The sequence below is a fragment of the Ovis aries genome, chromosome X, assembly GCF_016772045.2.
Source record: "Ovis aries strain OAR_USU_Benz2616 breed Rambouillet chromosome X, ARS-UI_Ramb_v3.0, whole genome shotgun sequence".
Lineage (NCBI taxonomy): Eukaryota > Metazoa > Chordata > Mammalia > Artiodactyla > Bovidae > Ovis > Ovis aries.
The window spans coordinates 129520761-129538819 of NC_056080.1; the positions used below are offsets into that span (position 1 = coordinate 129520761).

General features: G+C 40.3%; 1 protein-coding gene across 1 annotated transcript; it reads right to left on the bottom strand.

The window, feature by feature from the left end:
- Positions 1 to 16236: 16236 nt before the first annotated feature.
- On the bottom strand, positions 16237 to 16758 carry LOC114111693 (late histone H2B.L4-like). Its single transcript, XM_027963495.1, has one exon. The coding sequence runs from the start codon at positions 16756 to 16758 to the stop codon at positions 16237 to 16239; it is 522 nt and encodes a 173-aa protein (XP_027819296.1).
- Between the last annotated feature and the right edge of the window lie 1301 nt (positions 16759 to 18059).

Consider the following 18059-nt stretch of genomic DNA (forward strand, 5'->3'; position numbering starts at 1 on the left):
AAAAAGGAAAGATATAAGCACCTGAAAGCAGAGTTCCAAAGAATAGCAAGAAGAGATTAAAAAAAAAAAACCTTCCTCAGTGATCAATGCAAAGAAATAGAGGAAAACAACAGAATGGGAATGACTAGAGATCTCTTCAAGAAAATCAGAGATAACAAGGGAACATTTCATGCAAAGATGGGCTGGATAAAGGACAGAAATGATATGGATCTAACAGAAGCAGAAGATATTAAGAAGAGGTGGCAAGAATACACAGAAGAACTGTACAAAAAAGATCTTCATGACCCGGATAATCACGATGGTGTGATCACTCACCTAGAGCCAGACATCCTGGAATGTGAAGTCAAGTGGGCCTTAGAAAGCATCACTATGAACAAAGCTAGTGGAGGTGATGGAACTCCAGTTGAGCTATTTCAAATCCTGAAAGATGATTCTGTGAAATGCTGTACTCAATATGCCAGCAAATTTGGAAAACTCAGCAGTGGCCACAGGACTGGAAAAGTCATTCCAATCCCAAAGAAACGCAGTGCCAAAGAATGCTCAAACTACCACACAATTGCACTCATTTCACACGCTAGTAAAGTAATGCTCAAAATTCTCCAAGCCAGGCTTCAGCAATACGTGAACCGTGAACTTCTGGATGTTCAAGCTGGTTTTAGAAAAGGCAAAGGAACCAGAGATCAAATTGCCAACATCCGCTGGATCATCAAAAAAGCAAGAGAGTTCCAGAAAAACATCTATTTCTGTTTTATTGACTATGCCAAAGCCTTTGACTGTGTGGATCACAATAAACTGTGGAAAATTCTGAGAGAGATGGGAATACAGACCACCTGACCTGCCTCTTGAGAAACCTATATGCAGGTCAGGAAGCAACAGTTAGAACTGGACATGAAACAACAGACTGGTTTCAAATAGGAAAAGGAGTATGTCAAGGCTGTATATTGTCACCCTGCTTATTTAACTTCTATGCAGAGTACATCACGAGAAACGCTGGGCTGGAAGAAGCACAAGCTGGAATCAAGATTGCCGGGAGAAATATCAATAACCTCAGATATGCAGATGACACCACCCTTATGGCAGAAAGTGAAGAGGAGCTAAAAAGCCTTTACACCCAGTGGTGCCTAATCCTTACACTTTATTGTCTGAAATTCCTGAAAAAGCCAAATATTTCTCAGTAATTGATTTGAATGATGCCTTCTACTCAGTGCCTCTGGTGGAGGAAAGTCAATTTCTATTTCACTTTGAGGACCCTACGCAGCCAGCTTCTCAGTTAACCTGGACAGTTTTGCCCCAGGGATTTTCTGACAGTCCTCACTTATTTGGACAAAGTTTGTCATGGGATCTAAAACTTAATAGCTCTGAAGCAGTGATGTTACAATATGTAGATGATATTTTGCTCTGTGCTGAGACAGAGGAAGCTTGTTCACGAGCCTCAGAAGACTTCTTAAGCTTCTGGCAGGCTGGGGTTACAAGACATCAAGAGAAAAGGCTCAGCTTTGTCAACAATCTGTTAGATATCTGGGCCTAATCATATCAAAAGGGACTGGGACCATAGGCCCCGAAAGAAGTAAATCTATACTAAATCATCCCCAACCTATGACTTTAAGACAATTGAGAGGATTTTTGGGAATCACAGGTTACTGTCGCATTTGGATTCCAGGTTATGGAGAATTTGCCCGGCCTTTATATAAACTTATAGCTGAAACTCAGCAGGCCCAAACCAACAAACTGGTTTGGTCTCCAGATACTTGAAAGGCTTTTAAGGTTCTCCAGACTGCTGTCATGCAAGCTCCCGCTCTGAGCTTGCCCACAGGGTCAGAATTTAATTTGTTTGTCACTGAAAGAAAAGGTATGGCCTTGGGAGTTTTGACACAACCCCAAGGGCCTCACCAGCAACCTATTGCTTATCTAAGCAGAGAATTAGATGTAACTCCACGTGGGTGGCCCCACTACTTAAGAGTAATTGAGGCAGTGGTTTATTAGCACCTGAAGCTTTAAAAATAATTAATGAACGAAACCTTACTGTACTGACTTCTCATGATGTGAGTGGAATCTTAAATTCTAAGGTTAATATTTGGATGACAGACAGTAGGCTTCTTAAATATCAGTCATTGTTATTAGAAGGACCAGTAACTAAGCTTAAAGTCTGTGGAAATTTAAATAAATCCTGCCACTTTCCATCCTGAGAAGGAAAATGAAACACCTGATCACGATTGTTCCCAATTCCTAACTTTAAACTATGCAGCTCAGGAAGATCTGATGGATACCCCATTAGACAGTCTTTACATGGAAATATTTACTGATGGCAGTTCTTTTGTTTGGGATGGAAAGCGTAAAGCAGGTTAGGCCGTGGTGGCTGCTGAACAGATTTTAGAAGCAAAATCTCTCCCCCAGCGAACCAGTGCTCAAGTTAGCAGAGCTTGTGGCTCTGACCTGAGCTCTAGAGTTAAGCAAAGGGCAGTGGGTAAATATCTATACTGATTCTAAGTATGCTTATTTGACTTTACATGCTCATGCTGCAATACGGAAAGAAAGACAGTTTACAACAGGCTAAGGAGGTTATAAAGATTTTAATCCATCAAATTATCCCCAGGTTTGGGCTGCCACGGAGCCTTCAGAATGACAATGGCTCTGCCTTTAAAGCTGCTGTAACTCAGGGGATGTCTAAAGCTCTAGGAATAGAATATCACTTACACTGTTCCTGGAGACCCCAATCCTCAGCAAAGGTTGAAAAAGCTAATGACATTATCAAAAGACATCTGCACAAATTAACTCAATAGACACAGGACAATTGGATTAAAGTCCTAACCATAGCTTTAATGAGGGCTCAAACTGCCCCCAAAAGGAGGGACTGTCCCCCTTTGAATGTATCTATGGAAGGCCTTTCTTACACACAGACATTGTTATAGACCCTGAAGTCTTGGAATTAACTAGTTATATAACTCAGCTCTCAGCTTTTCAACAGGCATTAACAGAACTCCAGGAGACGACTCCGGACCCAGCCTCTGAGTCAAGCAAGCCTCTGTTTGAGCCAGGAACCGAGGTCCTCATAAAAACACTGGGGTCTGGGGGCCCATCCCTTAAGTCCCTCTGGGAAGTCCCTTACCAGGTTATTCTTTTTTCTCCCACAGCTGTCAAAGTGCCAGAAATTGATTCGTGGGTACATCACACTCAAGTTAAGAGGTGGCACCCTGACCAGAAGTAAGTGACTTCATTTTGTGTCTTTACTTTCTATGCTCTGACTTTGCACTTTTCAGATGGGCCTGATAATCTATCTGAGCCTACTTCTGCTGACTCCAAAAATCCTGAGTCTGCCGTTTTGATCCTCAAGACAATGCCTTCCTGTCCTGGGCTCACTCCTACGCAGCATTTCACAATCAGTCTAACTGCTGGGTCTGTGGAGTTCTCCCCTCTTCTTAAGTGGAAGGCTTCCTGTGGTGGACATCTCCACTTCAAGGAAAAGACTTTCTCCAAGTCTGCAAATACCTTCAAAAACAATCATATGTGATGCCTCTTCTTAAATTAATGACAGCTAACAATCCTAAGATGGACTGATGTAACTCATTTTGATTTTAACTTGGTTTAATGACTATTTTGCCTTACTTCTGTAACTGTATAATGGAGTTTTCTAACCGTCTAAAAGCTTTTAAGTTACAAATGGTTGTCCAAGCTCCTAGGAGTGCCACAGCCTCCTCCAACTATTACTTGGGGCCCCTGGATCAGAGACCCTCGATATGAGGGTTAGGAGAATATGTTGCCTTAACAATTTAGGGACCACGACCCTAAACAGCAGGAAGTAGTTATGAAACGAAAACGACGCCCCTTTCCCTTGGCAACATAATTTTCCTAAAAGAAAAGGGGGGAATGAGAGAGTCATTTCCTAGGCAGGTTGATAAGAAGTCTAGGGGTCCCCAAGGAGAGAGGGGTCTGGAATTCTCAAGGAAGAAAGGATAAACGTGTTTTTGTCCTTCTACATTCCTTAGGATTATATAACAATAATGTATCCTGCTTGAGGACAGTCTCTGGAAAAAACCTTCTGACTAATCCTGTTATCTTAAGGTGTAAATTATGAGTAGGTCTAGTGAGGTCTTTACAACCTCCAGACATTCTTTTGATTCACTGTAATAACTAATTAGAGAGTATATAACTCCATGGCTAACAGTAGCAAGGGGATACTCTTTCTGCCCCCTTCTGATGCCTATGTCAGAAGCTTTCTCTACCTCCTTTATACTTTAATAAAATTTTATTACACAAAGCTCTGAGCAATCAAGCCTCATCTCTGGCCCTGGATTGAATTCTCCTCCAGAGGCCAAGATTCCTGGCATCTTTTCATGTGTCAGCAACAACCTTTCAGAGGCATCATAATGAACCCAGTTGAACTTAATTCCTCCAGTATAAATCCTGTCTCCATATACATGTATTACATGTATTGGTATTACATGTCAGGAATTAGGGTTTAGTATATTAGCAAGATGTATTAGGGAAAGGATTTCAACCTAGGGAAGATAAGAATTTTGAGTTATAGGTGGGCATAGCTGTTGACTTTTCCATTGTACTGAAACCATTTCTTTTTTCACAGATAAATGCTGGTATGATATTTACTAGGTGGTATAGTCACAATTTTTAATTCTTCAACCGCATATAAAAGTAGAATATTTAGTTCTTTGGCCCATTTTTTGATTGGGTCGTTTATTTTTCTGGAATTGAGCTGCATAAGTTGCTTGTATATTTTTGAGATTAGTTGTTTGTCAGTTGCTTCATTTGCTATTATTTTCTCCCATTCCGAAGGCTGTCTTTTCACCTTGCTTATATTTTTCTTTGTTGTGTAGAAGCTTTTAATTTTAATTAGATCCCATTTGTTTATTTTGCTTTTATTTCCAGAATTCTGGGAGGTGAGTCATAGAGGATCCCTCTGTGATTTATGTCTGAGAGTGTTTTGCCTATGTTCTCCTCTAGGAGTTTTATAGTTTCTGGTCTTACATTTAGATCTTTAATCCATTTTGAGTTTATTTTTGTGTGGGGTGTTAGAAAGTGATCTAGTTTCATTCTTTTACAAGTGGTTGACCAGTTTTCCCAGCACCACTTGTTAAAGAGACTGTCTTTACTTCATTGTATATTCTTGCCTCCTTTGTCAAAGATAAGGTGTCCATATGTGTGTGGGTTTATCTCTGGGCTTTCTATTTTGTTCCATTGATCTATATGTCTGTCTTTGTGCCAGTACCATACTGTTTTGATGACTGTGGCTTTGTAGTAGAGCCTGAAGTCAGGCAAGTTGATTCCTCCAGTTCCATTCTTATTTCTCAAGAGGGCCAAAGAACTAAATAGACATTTCTCCAAAGAAGACATACGGATGGCTAACAAACACATGAAAAGATGCTCAACATCACTCATTATTAGAGAAATGCAAATCAAAACCACAATGAGGTACCACTTCACACCAGTCAGAATGGCTGCGATCCAAAAATCTGCAAGCAATAAATGCTGGAGAGGGTGTGGAGAAAAGGGAACCCTCCTACACTGTTGGTGGGAATGCAAACTAGTACAGCCACTATGGAGAACAGTGTGGAGATTCCTTAAAAAATTGCAAATAGAACTACCGTATGACCCAGCAATCCCACTGCTGGGCATACACACCGAGGAAACCAGAATTGAAAGAGACACATGTACCCCAATGTTCATCGCAGCACTGTTTATAATAGCCAGGACATGGAAACAACCTAGATGTCCATCAGCAGATGAATGGATAAGAAAGCTGTGGTACATATACACAATGGAGTATTACTCAGCCATTAAAAAGAATTCATTTGAATCAGTTCTGATGAGATGGATGAAACTGGAGCCGATTATACAGAGTGAAGTAAGCCAGAAAGGAAAACACCAATACAGTATACTAACACATATATATGGAATTTAGAAAGATGGCAATGACGACCCTGTATGCAAGACAGGAAAAAAGACACAGATGTGTATAACAGACTTTTGGACTCAGAGGGAGAGGGAGAGGGTGGGATGATTTGGGAGAATGGCATTCTAACATGTATACGATCATGTAAGAATTGAATCGCCAGTCTATGTCTGACGCAGGATACAGCATGCTTGGGGCTGGTGCATGGGGATGACCCACAGAGATGTTATGGGGAGGGAGGTGGGAGGAGGGTTCATGTTTGGGAACGCCTGTAAGAATTAAAGATTTTAAAATTAAAAAAAATATATAGAAATGTTGGGAAAAAAGTAGAATATTAAGGAAAAGTTTTGCTTATACAGACTTTTTTGATGAATGAAGGCATCCAAATCCCTGAGCCATCTAGAAAATATTGAATTTTCGATAATATATCATTTATCGATGGGTGCATTATAAATTCCTTCAGAACTTTGTGGATTAAGGTAGCAGTTGTTTATGATTTCTTATGTATCTGTGGGCCAGGTAATGCTTCTGCTGATGTGTCTGGTATGTGTCAGGATTTTTTTTTGTAGCTCTTTCTGTTTTTCTTGGCCCCTTGTACACTTTATATCACACTGCTTCAAGATTAATATGTATAAGACTTCCTCTGTGTTCTAAAATTGATGCTTGATAGAAGACAGAAAGAGAGACAAAAGAGTTAGGGACAGAGACCTGTCTTGAGGAGGGCGTCATGAAGGAGAAGTTACCACACAGTAGGAAACCCTCTCACAGACGGGTCTGTGGGGAGGTTTGGAATCTCAGAAAGCAACATAACCAGGAGAAAAAAAAAAACCCCACAGAATACACACCAATGTTTATTCAGTTATGTTTTGTATTCGTTTTATACTTTTATTTATTTTTTAATTTCCATTATCTTTTATTTTATATATATATTTTTTTTACTTTACAATACTGTATTGGTTAACAAGTTGACAATTTCCCTATTGATTAGGATGTCAAAACCTGGAAAAGAAGTCACTGTCAGCCAAACAGACAGGCAAAATATCTACAACCTATAGAAACCAACACTGTTCTTCAGACCCTGAGCAAAGAGACAGTGCCACACTGGAGATAAAAAACATAAAGTATTTTTAAAAAAACATTTTCAGAAATATGTAAACTCTAGAGAAAAAAACTGGGCAAGGCAGGATACTAGAAAGAACTTAACCACTCAGCGTTGGGTGGCTATAAATGGGGCCTGATCAAGGATGGGTATAAAGGTCTTTTTTTTTTTTTTTTGGTCCAATGTAGAAGTGAAAGTGAAGTCGCTCAGTGGTGTCCACTCTTTGTGACCCCATGGACTGTAGCCCACCAGGCTCCTCTGTCCATGGGATTCTCCAGACAAGAATACTGGAGTGGGTTAATTACCACCCCTCAAAAACTGTGCTGGGGATCATTAGACTAAGGATTTTAAAGAAAGGAACTCCCTGACACTGATCATTTTTATTTTCACATACGATAAGAATTTTATGAAAAATTTGATGAGTTTTATATCAAAGAAGACCAAAAAAAAAAAAAAAAAAACTAACACCGGATCACCTGCAAGTAGATGTGCCTGTGTGGTACCTTGGGATCATACGCACCTGGAACAAAATTTTCAACAAGAAGAGCTCTTGGTAAAGCCCTGTACATTGTCAAAGACAGTGTCATGAGCCAGTTTGAAAGCACAGCACTTTTAGTAAGTCATGTATTTTCTCTCATGGTCATTCTATTCTGGGAGAAGTCATTTCAAGGAACCTACAACACTACAATATATTTAATTGTGCTTGGATGTAAATTCAGAAATAAAGTAGGAGCACTAATAAACAATGTTTAAAAGGCACAACAGTTAGGATTGTGAAGACTGGAAGACCAAGGATAACTAAAACACAGGAAATCTAAGAAAGAGAGGAATAATGGGGTTCAGTGTTGAAGAGGATAATACCAAATAAGCGAACATGGTTACTGACTTCAAAAGGTGATTAAGAGAAAGGGCAGCTCGTGAGCAATCATGATCAAAAAGTTTGGTTTACTGAAATGATAACTAAGGGAAATTACTGATTTTAAAACAAATGGAAAGTATCAACTCATACAAAATAGTTTTACTAGGACAAAAATACGCTATTCATTGGAGAAGGAAATGGCAACCTACTCCAACATTCTTGCCTGGGAGATACCATGGAAAGAGAAGCTTGATGGGCAACAGCCCATGGGATCCCAAGAGTTGACATTTTCTATCTGCTCCCTAGCAACTTCCCATCACACTTCAGACCTGCCTTATCTCCACAAATTCACTAGCGAGAGGCTCTGGAGTGAAAAGTCCTCCACCCTATCTCACTGTCAGCCCTAAGCAAACAGATGGGGCCAAGGAGGGCAGCCAGGAGAGGATGTCCATCCAGCTATCTGGCACCAAGTCTCACCCTCTACCCCTCTGATTGCCCGAGAGCATGAACATCAGGACTGAGAATAAGTCTAGCCTCCATACACTGGGCACTCCATCTGCCTTATCTCACTGAGTCCTCATGACAATCTTGTAGACCCTCTTCCGCAGAGTAGGAAACTGAGGTGCAGAGAGGTCAAGTCACTTATCCAGAGCACCACATCTAGGAAGGACCGCTGAAGTTTCAATTCAAGTCTAATCTGACTCCAAAACCTCTGTCCTTAATCACTCTTGCTGCCAATTATAGTCTCACTGCTCAAAGTAGTTATAGGACCCAAACAAACACTGTCACCCTGTTGTGTGTCTGTTCCTTGCTAATGCCGCTATGCAGCACTTTTTGTCTCTAGAGATCAAAGGCACCACAATTCTAAGGAGAAGAAAACTTGGAAGCATGAGGCATTCTCATTTTCCCACTCACCCCTTGTGCTCTGTAATTCCCCAGCCCCAGGAGATGTCTTTACTCTTTCCCCAGTTCTTTTCCCTTAAAGTGTCTCCACACACCCTGATTTTCTTTGTTGTCCCAGCACAATTCTTTGTAGTGGTCCTTTTACTCTCAAAAGGGTCTGCATGATTGGACAAGAAATTTTACCATGACCATCCCTATGAAGAGGAGAGCAGCTTCAGACATAATGTATCAGTAAACCATGACATATCTGTTGGACAGGGGCTCCTGAGTGAGTGTGGAGTTCAACCTGAGGGGAGTAACCCACCTCTCCATGGGGATGGAATAAGGAAGAAACACATTATAAATCTGCTTTTGAGGGCTTTTGTGTACATTCTAGTCTGTTAGTCCTTGAGCAGTCAAGAAACAGGGGTAGAAGTAAGCTTGGAATGCAGAATGTGCTCTACTTGGGGGCTGGTACTGTTGAGTACAGATGCCCTCTCAGCACAGCTGTGCATCAAATATGTGGACCATGGGGAGTTGAGGAATCAAACAAAAACTGCCTATGAATGAAAAGACTAGGTATGGGGTTACATACACTCCCATAGCCCCTGCTTTGCCTTAAATCAGAGTCTAGCTAGGCCCTGGGTGTGGACTTCTACAGGGAAATTGAAACCCCCAGGACACAGTAGGACTTCAGGGACTGTTGAAGGAATCCAGTGGCCAAGGGTAGAGAAGTCATGAGAAAAGAGAGCTCTGACAATGCTGGCCGCTGTCCTCATGAGTCTGCGTGGGAAAGGACCTAATTAATGGCCCAGGAAACCTATCTGAGTAAGATATTTCCTCCTCAGAATGCTAACGTGATTTAAGAGTGGAAATTTTTAATGGGATTTATGTGAATAAGCTGAAAGACAAAAGACATGTGAATCTCAATTGTAACAACAATGATGTGCGTGAATGTTTGATATTTCTTAGGTAACTAACATGCTCTGAAAGCAAAGATGGTATTGTGAAAAAACATGGATGTCAAAGGAAAGCCCAATGTAATGTTTGCTGATGAAATGCCACTGTCATTCCTATTTAGAGTTAGGAAGGTGATAAGATAATTTCCTGAGAGCATTATGATTTGAAAGTTTTGAGGAGTATTAGGCATGAATTCTTAAAACTCTGGAAGTTACTGCTGTTCTAGGTGGGAGAATGAGGGTAAAAAAGTAAATGAAGTTATGATGAAAATAATTTTGATGATAAAGACCCCAAAAAGGCAAACCTTGAGCAATAACTAATAGAATGGCCATTAAGAAAGTGGTGAAAGGAAATGTGGTTAGGGAAAATCAGAATTTTCCTTTGAAAAACTGCACTAGAATCATATATTCTTGTAGATCTGATAATGTGAGATAGTGTTTCCTTCACCATTAAAGGGTTTCAATAAGGGGGAAATAGCACAGGTCCAAAACCTAGAACACATCCAATTTTTGAGAGCTACAAGTCTTTCCCATCAAGTGAGTGGCTCTGCAAAAACAAACAAACAAAAAAAAAAAACAAAAAACAAAAAACAAACAAACAAACAAAAAACCCAGGGGAAATGGCATTGGTCCAAAAACTAGAGCACATCCTATTTTTGACAGCTCCAAGTCTTTCCCGCCAATGGTGTGGCTCTGCAAAAAAAAAAAAAAAAAAGCCTTTGGTTTGTGATGCTCAGGTGGTCCTGAGGCAGCTCATCTGCAGGTGGTGTATCTGATGGCAGCCCTGGTGGCCTCAGACACATTGTGCTCCCAATCTCCCCTGGCAGCAGCAGGTGAAGTGTGCTGAGAATCTGTCTGGAGGTGAGAATCAGCCCTTGATGGGAAGGGCCAGGAAGGAGGCATATCTGACCCACCCTCAATGATATTGTTCAGAAAATAATTCACACATGACATTTAAGGAAATGCCAAAATTAATAAGAAAGTGCTTCACAACCTGCTAGACACAGATGGACATAGAAGTGCAAAGTCAGCTCCTTGTACACAGAGTAGTGCTCCTGGAAATCATGGAAATAACTGGCCTAATATTTTCTCCAGTTCTGATCAAAACCCTCATGACATCAGGAAAGAGAAATTGCAATATCAGAGTCTCTACATAGAGAACACAAACTGAAATATGATGGTATCATATTATTAAAAATATTTAGTATACACCAAACTTTGAATGTTTTTGACATAATTTAAGTTCAGAAAAATAACCCACATGGTGAATATACATAAGAGTTCTTAGTTGAGAAAAAAATGTTACCTCACTGTTTAAGAAGCCACAATGGGATGAAAATGGAATCAATAATTGAGAAACTCATAAAAATTAAAATCATGTAACTTTCAAGAATATATGATAATAGTCAAAGGTATTTATTCAATATATTTACGTAGAAATAAATCACAGAAATTGAACCCCCCCCAAAAAAAAAACTTTAGTAGAATTTAAGAAATGGGAGTCATCAGTGTGGTTTCATTCCCAAGGACTAGGCTTCTTATGGTGTTTCCTCTTAGACATTTAAGGGACAGCTAATTCTACTATTAATAAGATGATTTCAATCACGAAGGGGGAAAAGCCAAATTTACAGTGATGAAATCTTAGTAATTAATATCTGAAAAATTCTGTTTACAACTAAGAATTTAAAAATCTTACCTGAAATATTATTAATCAACTTGTTATTTTTTGATGCAAGGGACAAAAGACATATTCAGGACCATTTTTGAATTCATATCATTAAACCACCATGATTAAACAGCAGCCAAGAAGCAAACCATAGTGAACGAACCATACCAACATACTCCATAATCTCCAAAGGCCAAACCTTCCAAGAAAGCTGTGATTGGTGTATCCTGTGTCACCCTATAACAGATTGACTCAATGACAAGGACCAACACCCCTTGCCTACCTCAGTCTCAAAGGCTGAAGGTGCTAGTAAGACTCCTATTTCTTCAGCCCAGAACAGTGTTCACACTTAAGAGTCAAGGATTTTGACTCAGGAGCTGCAGGCTTTTCACCGGCTGAGCCAGTCCCAAGTGGAGTTTGAGCTGCTCTGATTGGAAGCTTCCAGCATCCTCAAGACGTAGAGGTGCAAGCCTTGAAGGCTGCCAATTTTCCAAAACGGGAGGGTACTCTTCAGGAAAAAAACAAATAAGATTGATCTGACCCAGTCAGAAATGTAACGTCAGTTTCTGCCACTTTGAAAACATATTGCTTCTGGAATTTTTTGCTTCAATTATTTTAGCACTGTGTTTGGACCTTTCATTTTTTCAAATGATTTCTATGATACAAATAATGTCAGCAAGGTTTGAATGGGGTATATTTATCCTATTAATACTATTTTCTCCAAGTTCCTGCTCATCTTTTGTTATTAAACATAAACTTCTTTCCATATGTTGTCATTTCAGCAAACTGCAGTGTTAAATTATGATTGTTCACTAACTGCCCTTTTTCCTCAATCACCTACTGAAGTCAGTTATCATATGTGCTTATTTGGCTTTAATCTCTTCAGCATCAGTCCCCACTGTTTCACTCTTTTTTAGATTTCCTGTGTTTCAGTCATCCTTGAGCTTTACGAAGAGTGTGTGTAAGAGCATCCTGAGGTACAAAGAGGTATTTACTTGCAGATCTGTTGGTGGTAGTTTTTCCTAGTCTCCTTGGAAGTGAATGTTTTGGAAATATTTTCATAAAATTCATATCACATTCAAGCATATAAGTTATATTCCCAGTGGCTTAACTTTCATAATCTTTAGTCTAATGGACACAAGACAGTTTTTGAGAGGTAACAGCAGAACAGGGTTCCACACTGGACCAAATAAAAAAGGTCTTTAGAGCCCTCCGTGATCAGGAAATTGTCCCCCTCACGGGCACACAACTCAGAGCAGTTGAGTTCTTTCCTAGTCTTGCCCTAGTCTGTCTCCTGAGCTTTTGGGTACCTGAAATGTTAAAACTTTCTGTTTTATCCCTTCACAGTGCTGTCCCTTTTCTCAAGGCTCGAATAAAAGTTTTGATTTCTGTAGGTTATCCATCGTTTGTCTCACTGTTTGACTGAGTGACATCCTTTTGAGGCTTAAGCATTCTAGTCAATAGGGAAATTTAAAACTTGTTTTACAAGCAGAAAAACGGATACCAAACATAACAGAATATACTTAGTGTTTAAAGCAAACTATAATTAACATTTTAAAGCATTTATAAGGACTGAATTGAAAGTTATCTCTCGTCATTACTGAGATGGACAGTCAGAAACTTTTTGAAAATAAATACAACTATTCAATCTTCAAATAGTTGAGGACAATCACATGAGAGCAGTCACCTTATTTTCTCTTAAGTAGTCATTAGTGTTGGAGAAGGAAATGACAACCCACTGCAGTATTCTTGCCTGGAAAATTCAATGGGCAGAGGAGTCTGGCAGGCTACAGTCCATAGGGTTGCCAAGATGTGGACACAACTGAGCAAGTGAGCTCAGCAGTAGTCACTACTGTTCTCTTCTTTATTATTGTTACAGGAGTATCTACAAAACATTGCTTATAACCAAACAACAATTTTACCAGAGAAAAGCCCTATGTGTACACTGCTAATTTTGAAGCAATGTGATATAAAGTGTACTGGGAATCATGAAAAAAAGAGGGAGCTACAAATAGAATACTGCTACATACCAGAAAGATCAACAGAAGCATTCGGTCAGCCCACAGATCCATGAGAAGCAATAAATAATTGCTGCTTTAATTCACTAAATTCTGAAATAATTTACAAGCAACAATCACTAAATGATACATAGTATGAAAAATTCAAGTTTATCACAGTTGCAATTGATGTGAAAGCCTTGATTTATCAAAATTAATCATTTTAAGTAAGACTTTCCATCAACATTCTATGCTTGCGTGGGTTAGAATTAAGAAACTAACTACACCACCCAGTAAGCATCAAACCACTATTTATGTGTGGAAAACACCAATGTGATCTTAATATAATGGAAGCGTGAGGAGATATGCCCATCTATAACTCAAAATTCATGTCTTATATGAGTTGTATTCATTCTCCCTAAAATCCTATGCTGACGTCCTCAACATAGTACCTGACATGTGATTGTTTATGGAGATATAATCTACCCTAGAGGAATGAAGTTCAACTGTATTCATTAGGATGCCCCCAATCCAAAAAGACCTGTAGCTATGTAAAAAGAGGAAACATGGACACAGAGACTCTCACATAGGAAGGAAACTGAACAAATGTAGGGGTGTCTTTGCCACTTTGACAAGAAAAGGCGAGAAGACTGGAACAGACGCTTTCTTCAAACCACTCTGAAGGAATCACATCAGCTGTCATCTTGATTTGGACTTCTCACCTCCAGAAATGTGAGACCTTAATTATGTGCAGTTCAAGTAAACCAATCTCAGGCATTTTGTACGTTAGCCCAGGTAACTAATATGATATTACTAAATCACCACAATTAGAATTATTCAAGCAATTCAGCAAAGACAGTGCAGGCAAAGAATGGCACCTGATACCATCCCTGTTACCAAAGCTGAACATCCAGGAAGGGATATACTCCATGGATGCTGGAAAACTGGCTTGAACTTCAGACAATGAACATTTTGAACAATGGCTGTGGCTCACTCAGGCTGGTCCCTGATTGGCTAATTCAGAGCAGAGTGGCCATTACACTTCTCTGACTGGACATCCCACCATCAGAGGGTAATATCACTAAGGGTGTCATTTTCAAAACTTGAAGAGTAAAGCCTGGACAAGAAAAGAGATGGTTCACCTGAACAAGTTAGAGTAAACCATTCAGTTAGAAGATTAAGTTTTTTCTGAGTTGATTAGAATCTATAATAATTTTTTTTCCTTACAATGATTTAATTATTCATTCACTGTTTGAATCCACACTTCAGATGAATTGCATAACACAAGTAATAGAGAAAAGAGTTTCAATGAGGTATATTATTAATAAATAATTGCTGTATTTCTCTGTGCTGTACAGCATATTCTTGTTGCTTATTTTCAAATTCAAAATGAGTAGTATAAAATCAAATGAAATATTAAGTTCTAATGAAAACCATAGTAAATTACAAAGGACTAAAATCTCAGAGTGCTTTATCTCTAAGGATGAAGTAAGCTTGAAATCAATCTTTAAAAAAGGAATAGGAAAATCACCAACTACTTTGAGATTCAGCAGTATACCTATAGAAAAAAAAGTCAATGCACCAAGAAGAAAACACAATGGACATTAAATTCAGTAAATATTCTCTTAAGCATTAGCAGTCAAATACTTGAGGTAGAAGAAGAAGTCATCTTATTTTTCTTAATTGCTGATCCTCCTCTTTTACTGATGCAAAGAGCTAGAGGCATGTCCCACAACAAGAAATGGATGCATCTGTGTGTGCTAAGCCTCTTGAGTCATGTCGGACTCTTTGTGGTCCCATGGACTGTAGCCCACTAGGGTCCTCTGTCCATGGGGCTTATCCATGCAAGAATACTGGAGTGGGTTTCCATGCCTTCCTCCAGGGAACCTTCTCCACCTAGGGATCAAACCCAGGGCTCCTGTGTCTCCTGCATTGCAGGCAAGTTTCTTACCACTGATGCCAACTGCGAAGCCCCAAGAAATGGATGCCAGCATGCTAGGTGGTTTGTGTCGTTTCTGACTCTTTCAGACTCTATGGATTGTAGCCCACCAGGCTCCTCTGTCCATGGAATTTTCCAGGTAAGACTACTGGAGTGGGTTTCCATGCCCTCTTCCAGGGGATCTTTCTGACCCAGGGATCAAACCTGCCATTCCTGCAACTCCTGCATTGTAGGCGGATTCTTTACCGCTGAGCCACCCGGGAAGCACACACTGGTCTTTATTGGTTACAAATCCCAAGGACAGAGGAGCCTGGTGGGTTGCAGTCCATGGGGTTGCTAGGAGTCGGACACGACTGAGCGACTTTACTTTCATGCATTGGAGAAGGAAATGGCAACCTACTCCAGTGTTCTTGCCTGGAGAATCCCAGGGACGGGGGAGCCTGGTGGGCTGCTGTCTCTGGGGTCGCACAGAGTTGGAAACGACTGAAGCGATTTAGCAGCAGTAGCAGCAGCAGCATATCCCATATAAAAATCCCTGGATGATACCTAAATATAGGTGGGAGAGTGAAAATGAAAAAGGCCAATGAAACTTTTAGGGAAAGAATTTTGACCATAAAGATCCTTAAAATCGCTGACTGATAAACCACGAATAGAAATAACCATTTAGGAAAGCGACGAGTTGCAATACGTTAAGAAAAAAGTACACGATTTTTCCATCAAACAAATGACACAACCGACCGTTATTGAAGCACACTTGATGAGGTTTTTAATGTTTTCCTTGGGATGGAAAAGTTTTAAAGATGGAAAGTAGGGGATACGTAAAGAAGCCAGAGTGGATGGATGTGGCTCTTTATCACTACAGGTCTTTTCCCTTCAAGTGGTTCTGATAAGAGTCTTTGGTTTGCGATGTTGCAGTGGTCATGAGGCAGTTCATCTGCGGGTGTTGTATCTGATGACCGACTTGGTGGCCTCGGACACTGCGTACTTGCCGATCTCCCCAGGCAAGAGAAGACTCACGGCTGTCTGGATCTCTCCACTCGTGATGGTGCAGTGCTTGTTGGAGCGGGCCAGGCTCCCGGCCTCTTCGGCGATCTGCTCAAACATATCCTTCACGAGCGAATCCATGACGTTCATGGCCTCGTGAGAAAGACTCAGGCCGGTGTGCACTTGCCTGAGCACCCTGGGGAAATATGTGGCGAAGCTTGCAAAGTTGTCCAGACGGCGGCGACGGAGGCGGCGGCGGCCCTTAGCTGTCTTTTGTTTCTCCTTCTTTGGCTCAGCATCATACGGCTCTGGTTCGGAGGGCTCGGTTTCCGAGGTCTCTGTGTCAGAGGGCTCCGTTTCTGAGGTCTCTGTTTCAGAGGACTCCATTTCAGAGGGCTCTATTTTGGAGGTTCCGGCTTCATTGGTGCCCAGGTCTTCCTCAGAGTTGTCAGAGGATGGCTGAGCCATGTCAGAGCCACCAGTCCCCACTACTCAGAAGAAAGGACATGCGGGAATTGAAGGCAGTTGGCGGACTTTATAAGCCCTGCCCTCCCTGAAGTCACAAACACTGTCCATATCTGATTGGATAAAATGCAAGGCAGGAGGCCTGTTACTATGGCAGTCCATGTCACGTGACACTGGATGCTCCACCCCCAACTCCCACTGCCCCTCCCCCACGTTTAACCACACAGACAGTCAAACTCAGTGGTATTTTAAACTTGCCGTGACTTCCACCAGAAAAATCTTTGAACTCTGCCCCATGAAGGAGACAGCCAGTCATCTATTCACCTCAGCTATTTATGTCTATTGTTGATGCAAGAGAAGTTTCAAAGATGTCACCAAAGTCATCTAAGTTGAAAAATGTAATAATCAGTTAGAGCTTCCTGAAAGAGTCTGACTGATCTCCATAACTCAAGCTCTTTCAGACATCAGAATGACTCAGGTCACTTGGTGGACATTTTACTCCAACACTGAGTCTTTTCCTTCTGGTTGACCTACAGTGCCAGGAGCAGAAACTTCCTGACATCCTCAGCACAGTGCTCCTGAAAAGCATAGGAATTAGTTGAGCAGCTATTATCTCCAAAACTTGTCGAAGACAATGATCACTATGAAGAGAATGACAAAATCCCATTTGCCAAAAACAGAACACAAACAGAAATAGGAATACATACTAAAAATATTTAACATTTTGCACATTTTAAACTGTTTTCTTAAACATTATTAGGTCCCCCAAATACCACACAATGTGCAATTGATTAATGATATATAGTGGTTATTTCTCAAAAAATGATCACTCATTGCTAGAAAGCCACCAGAGTGTGAGAAAAAGAATAAAAAGAGAGAAATAAAATACCTAGGAATAAATGTACCTAGGTGGTGGTGAAAGACCTGTACTTACAAAGAATAAGACCCTGATCAAAGACATTAAAGATAATACAAACAGAGGGAAAGGTCTACCTTGTTTATGGATTGGAAGAATTGATATCCTTTAAAAAAAAAAACAAACAAAACCATGCTATCAAAGGCAATCCACATAGTCAATGCAATTCCTATGAAAATACCAGGGCATTTTCCACAGAACTAAAACAAACCATTTTAAATTTTGTATGGAAAAATGAAAGACCCTGAATCGCCAAAACAATCTTCAAGAAGAAGACCAGAACTGGAGGAATCGGGTTCCCTGATTTTGGTCTATAACAGAAAACTACAGTAATCCAATCAGTGTAGTACTGGCACAAAAATGGACACATGGATCCGTAGAACAGGAG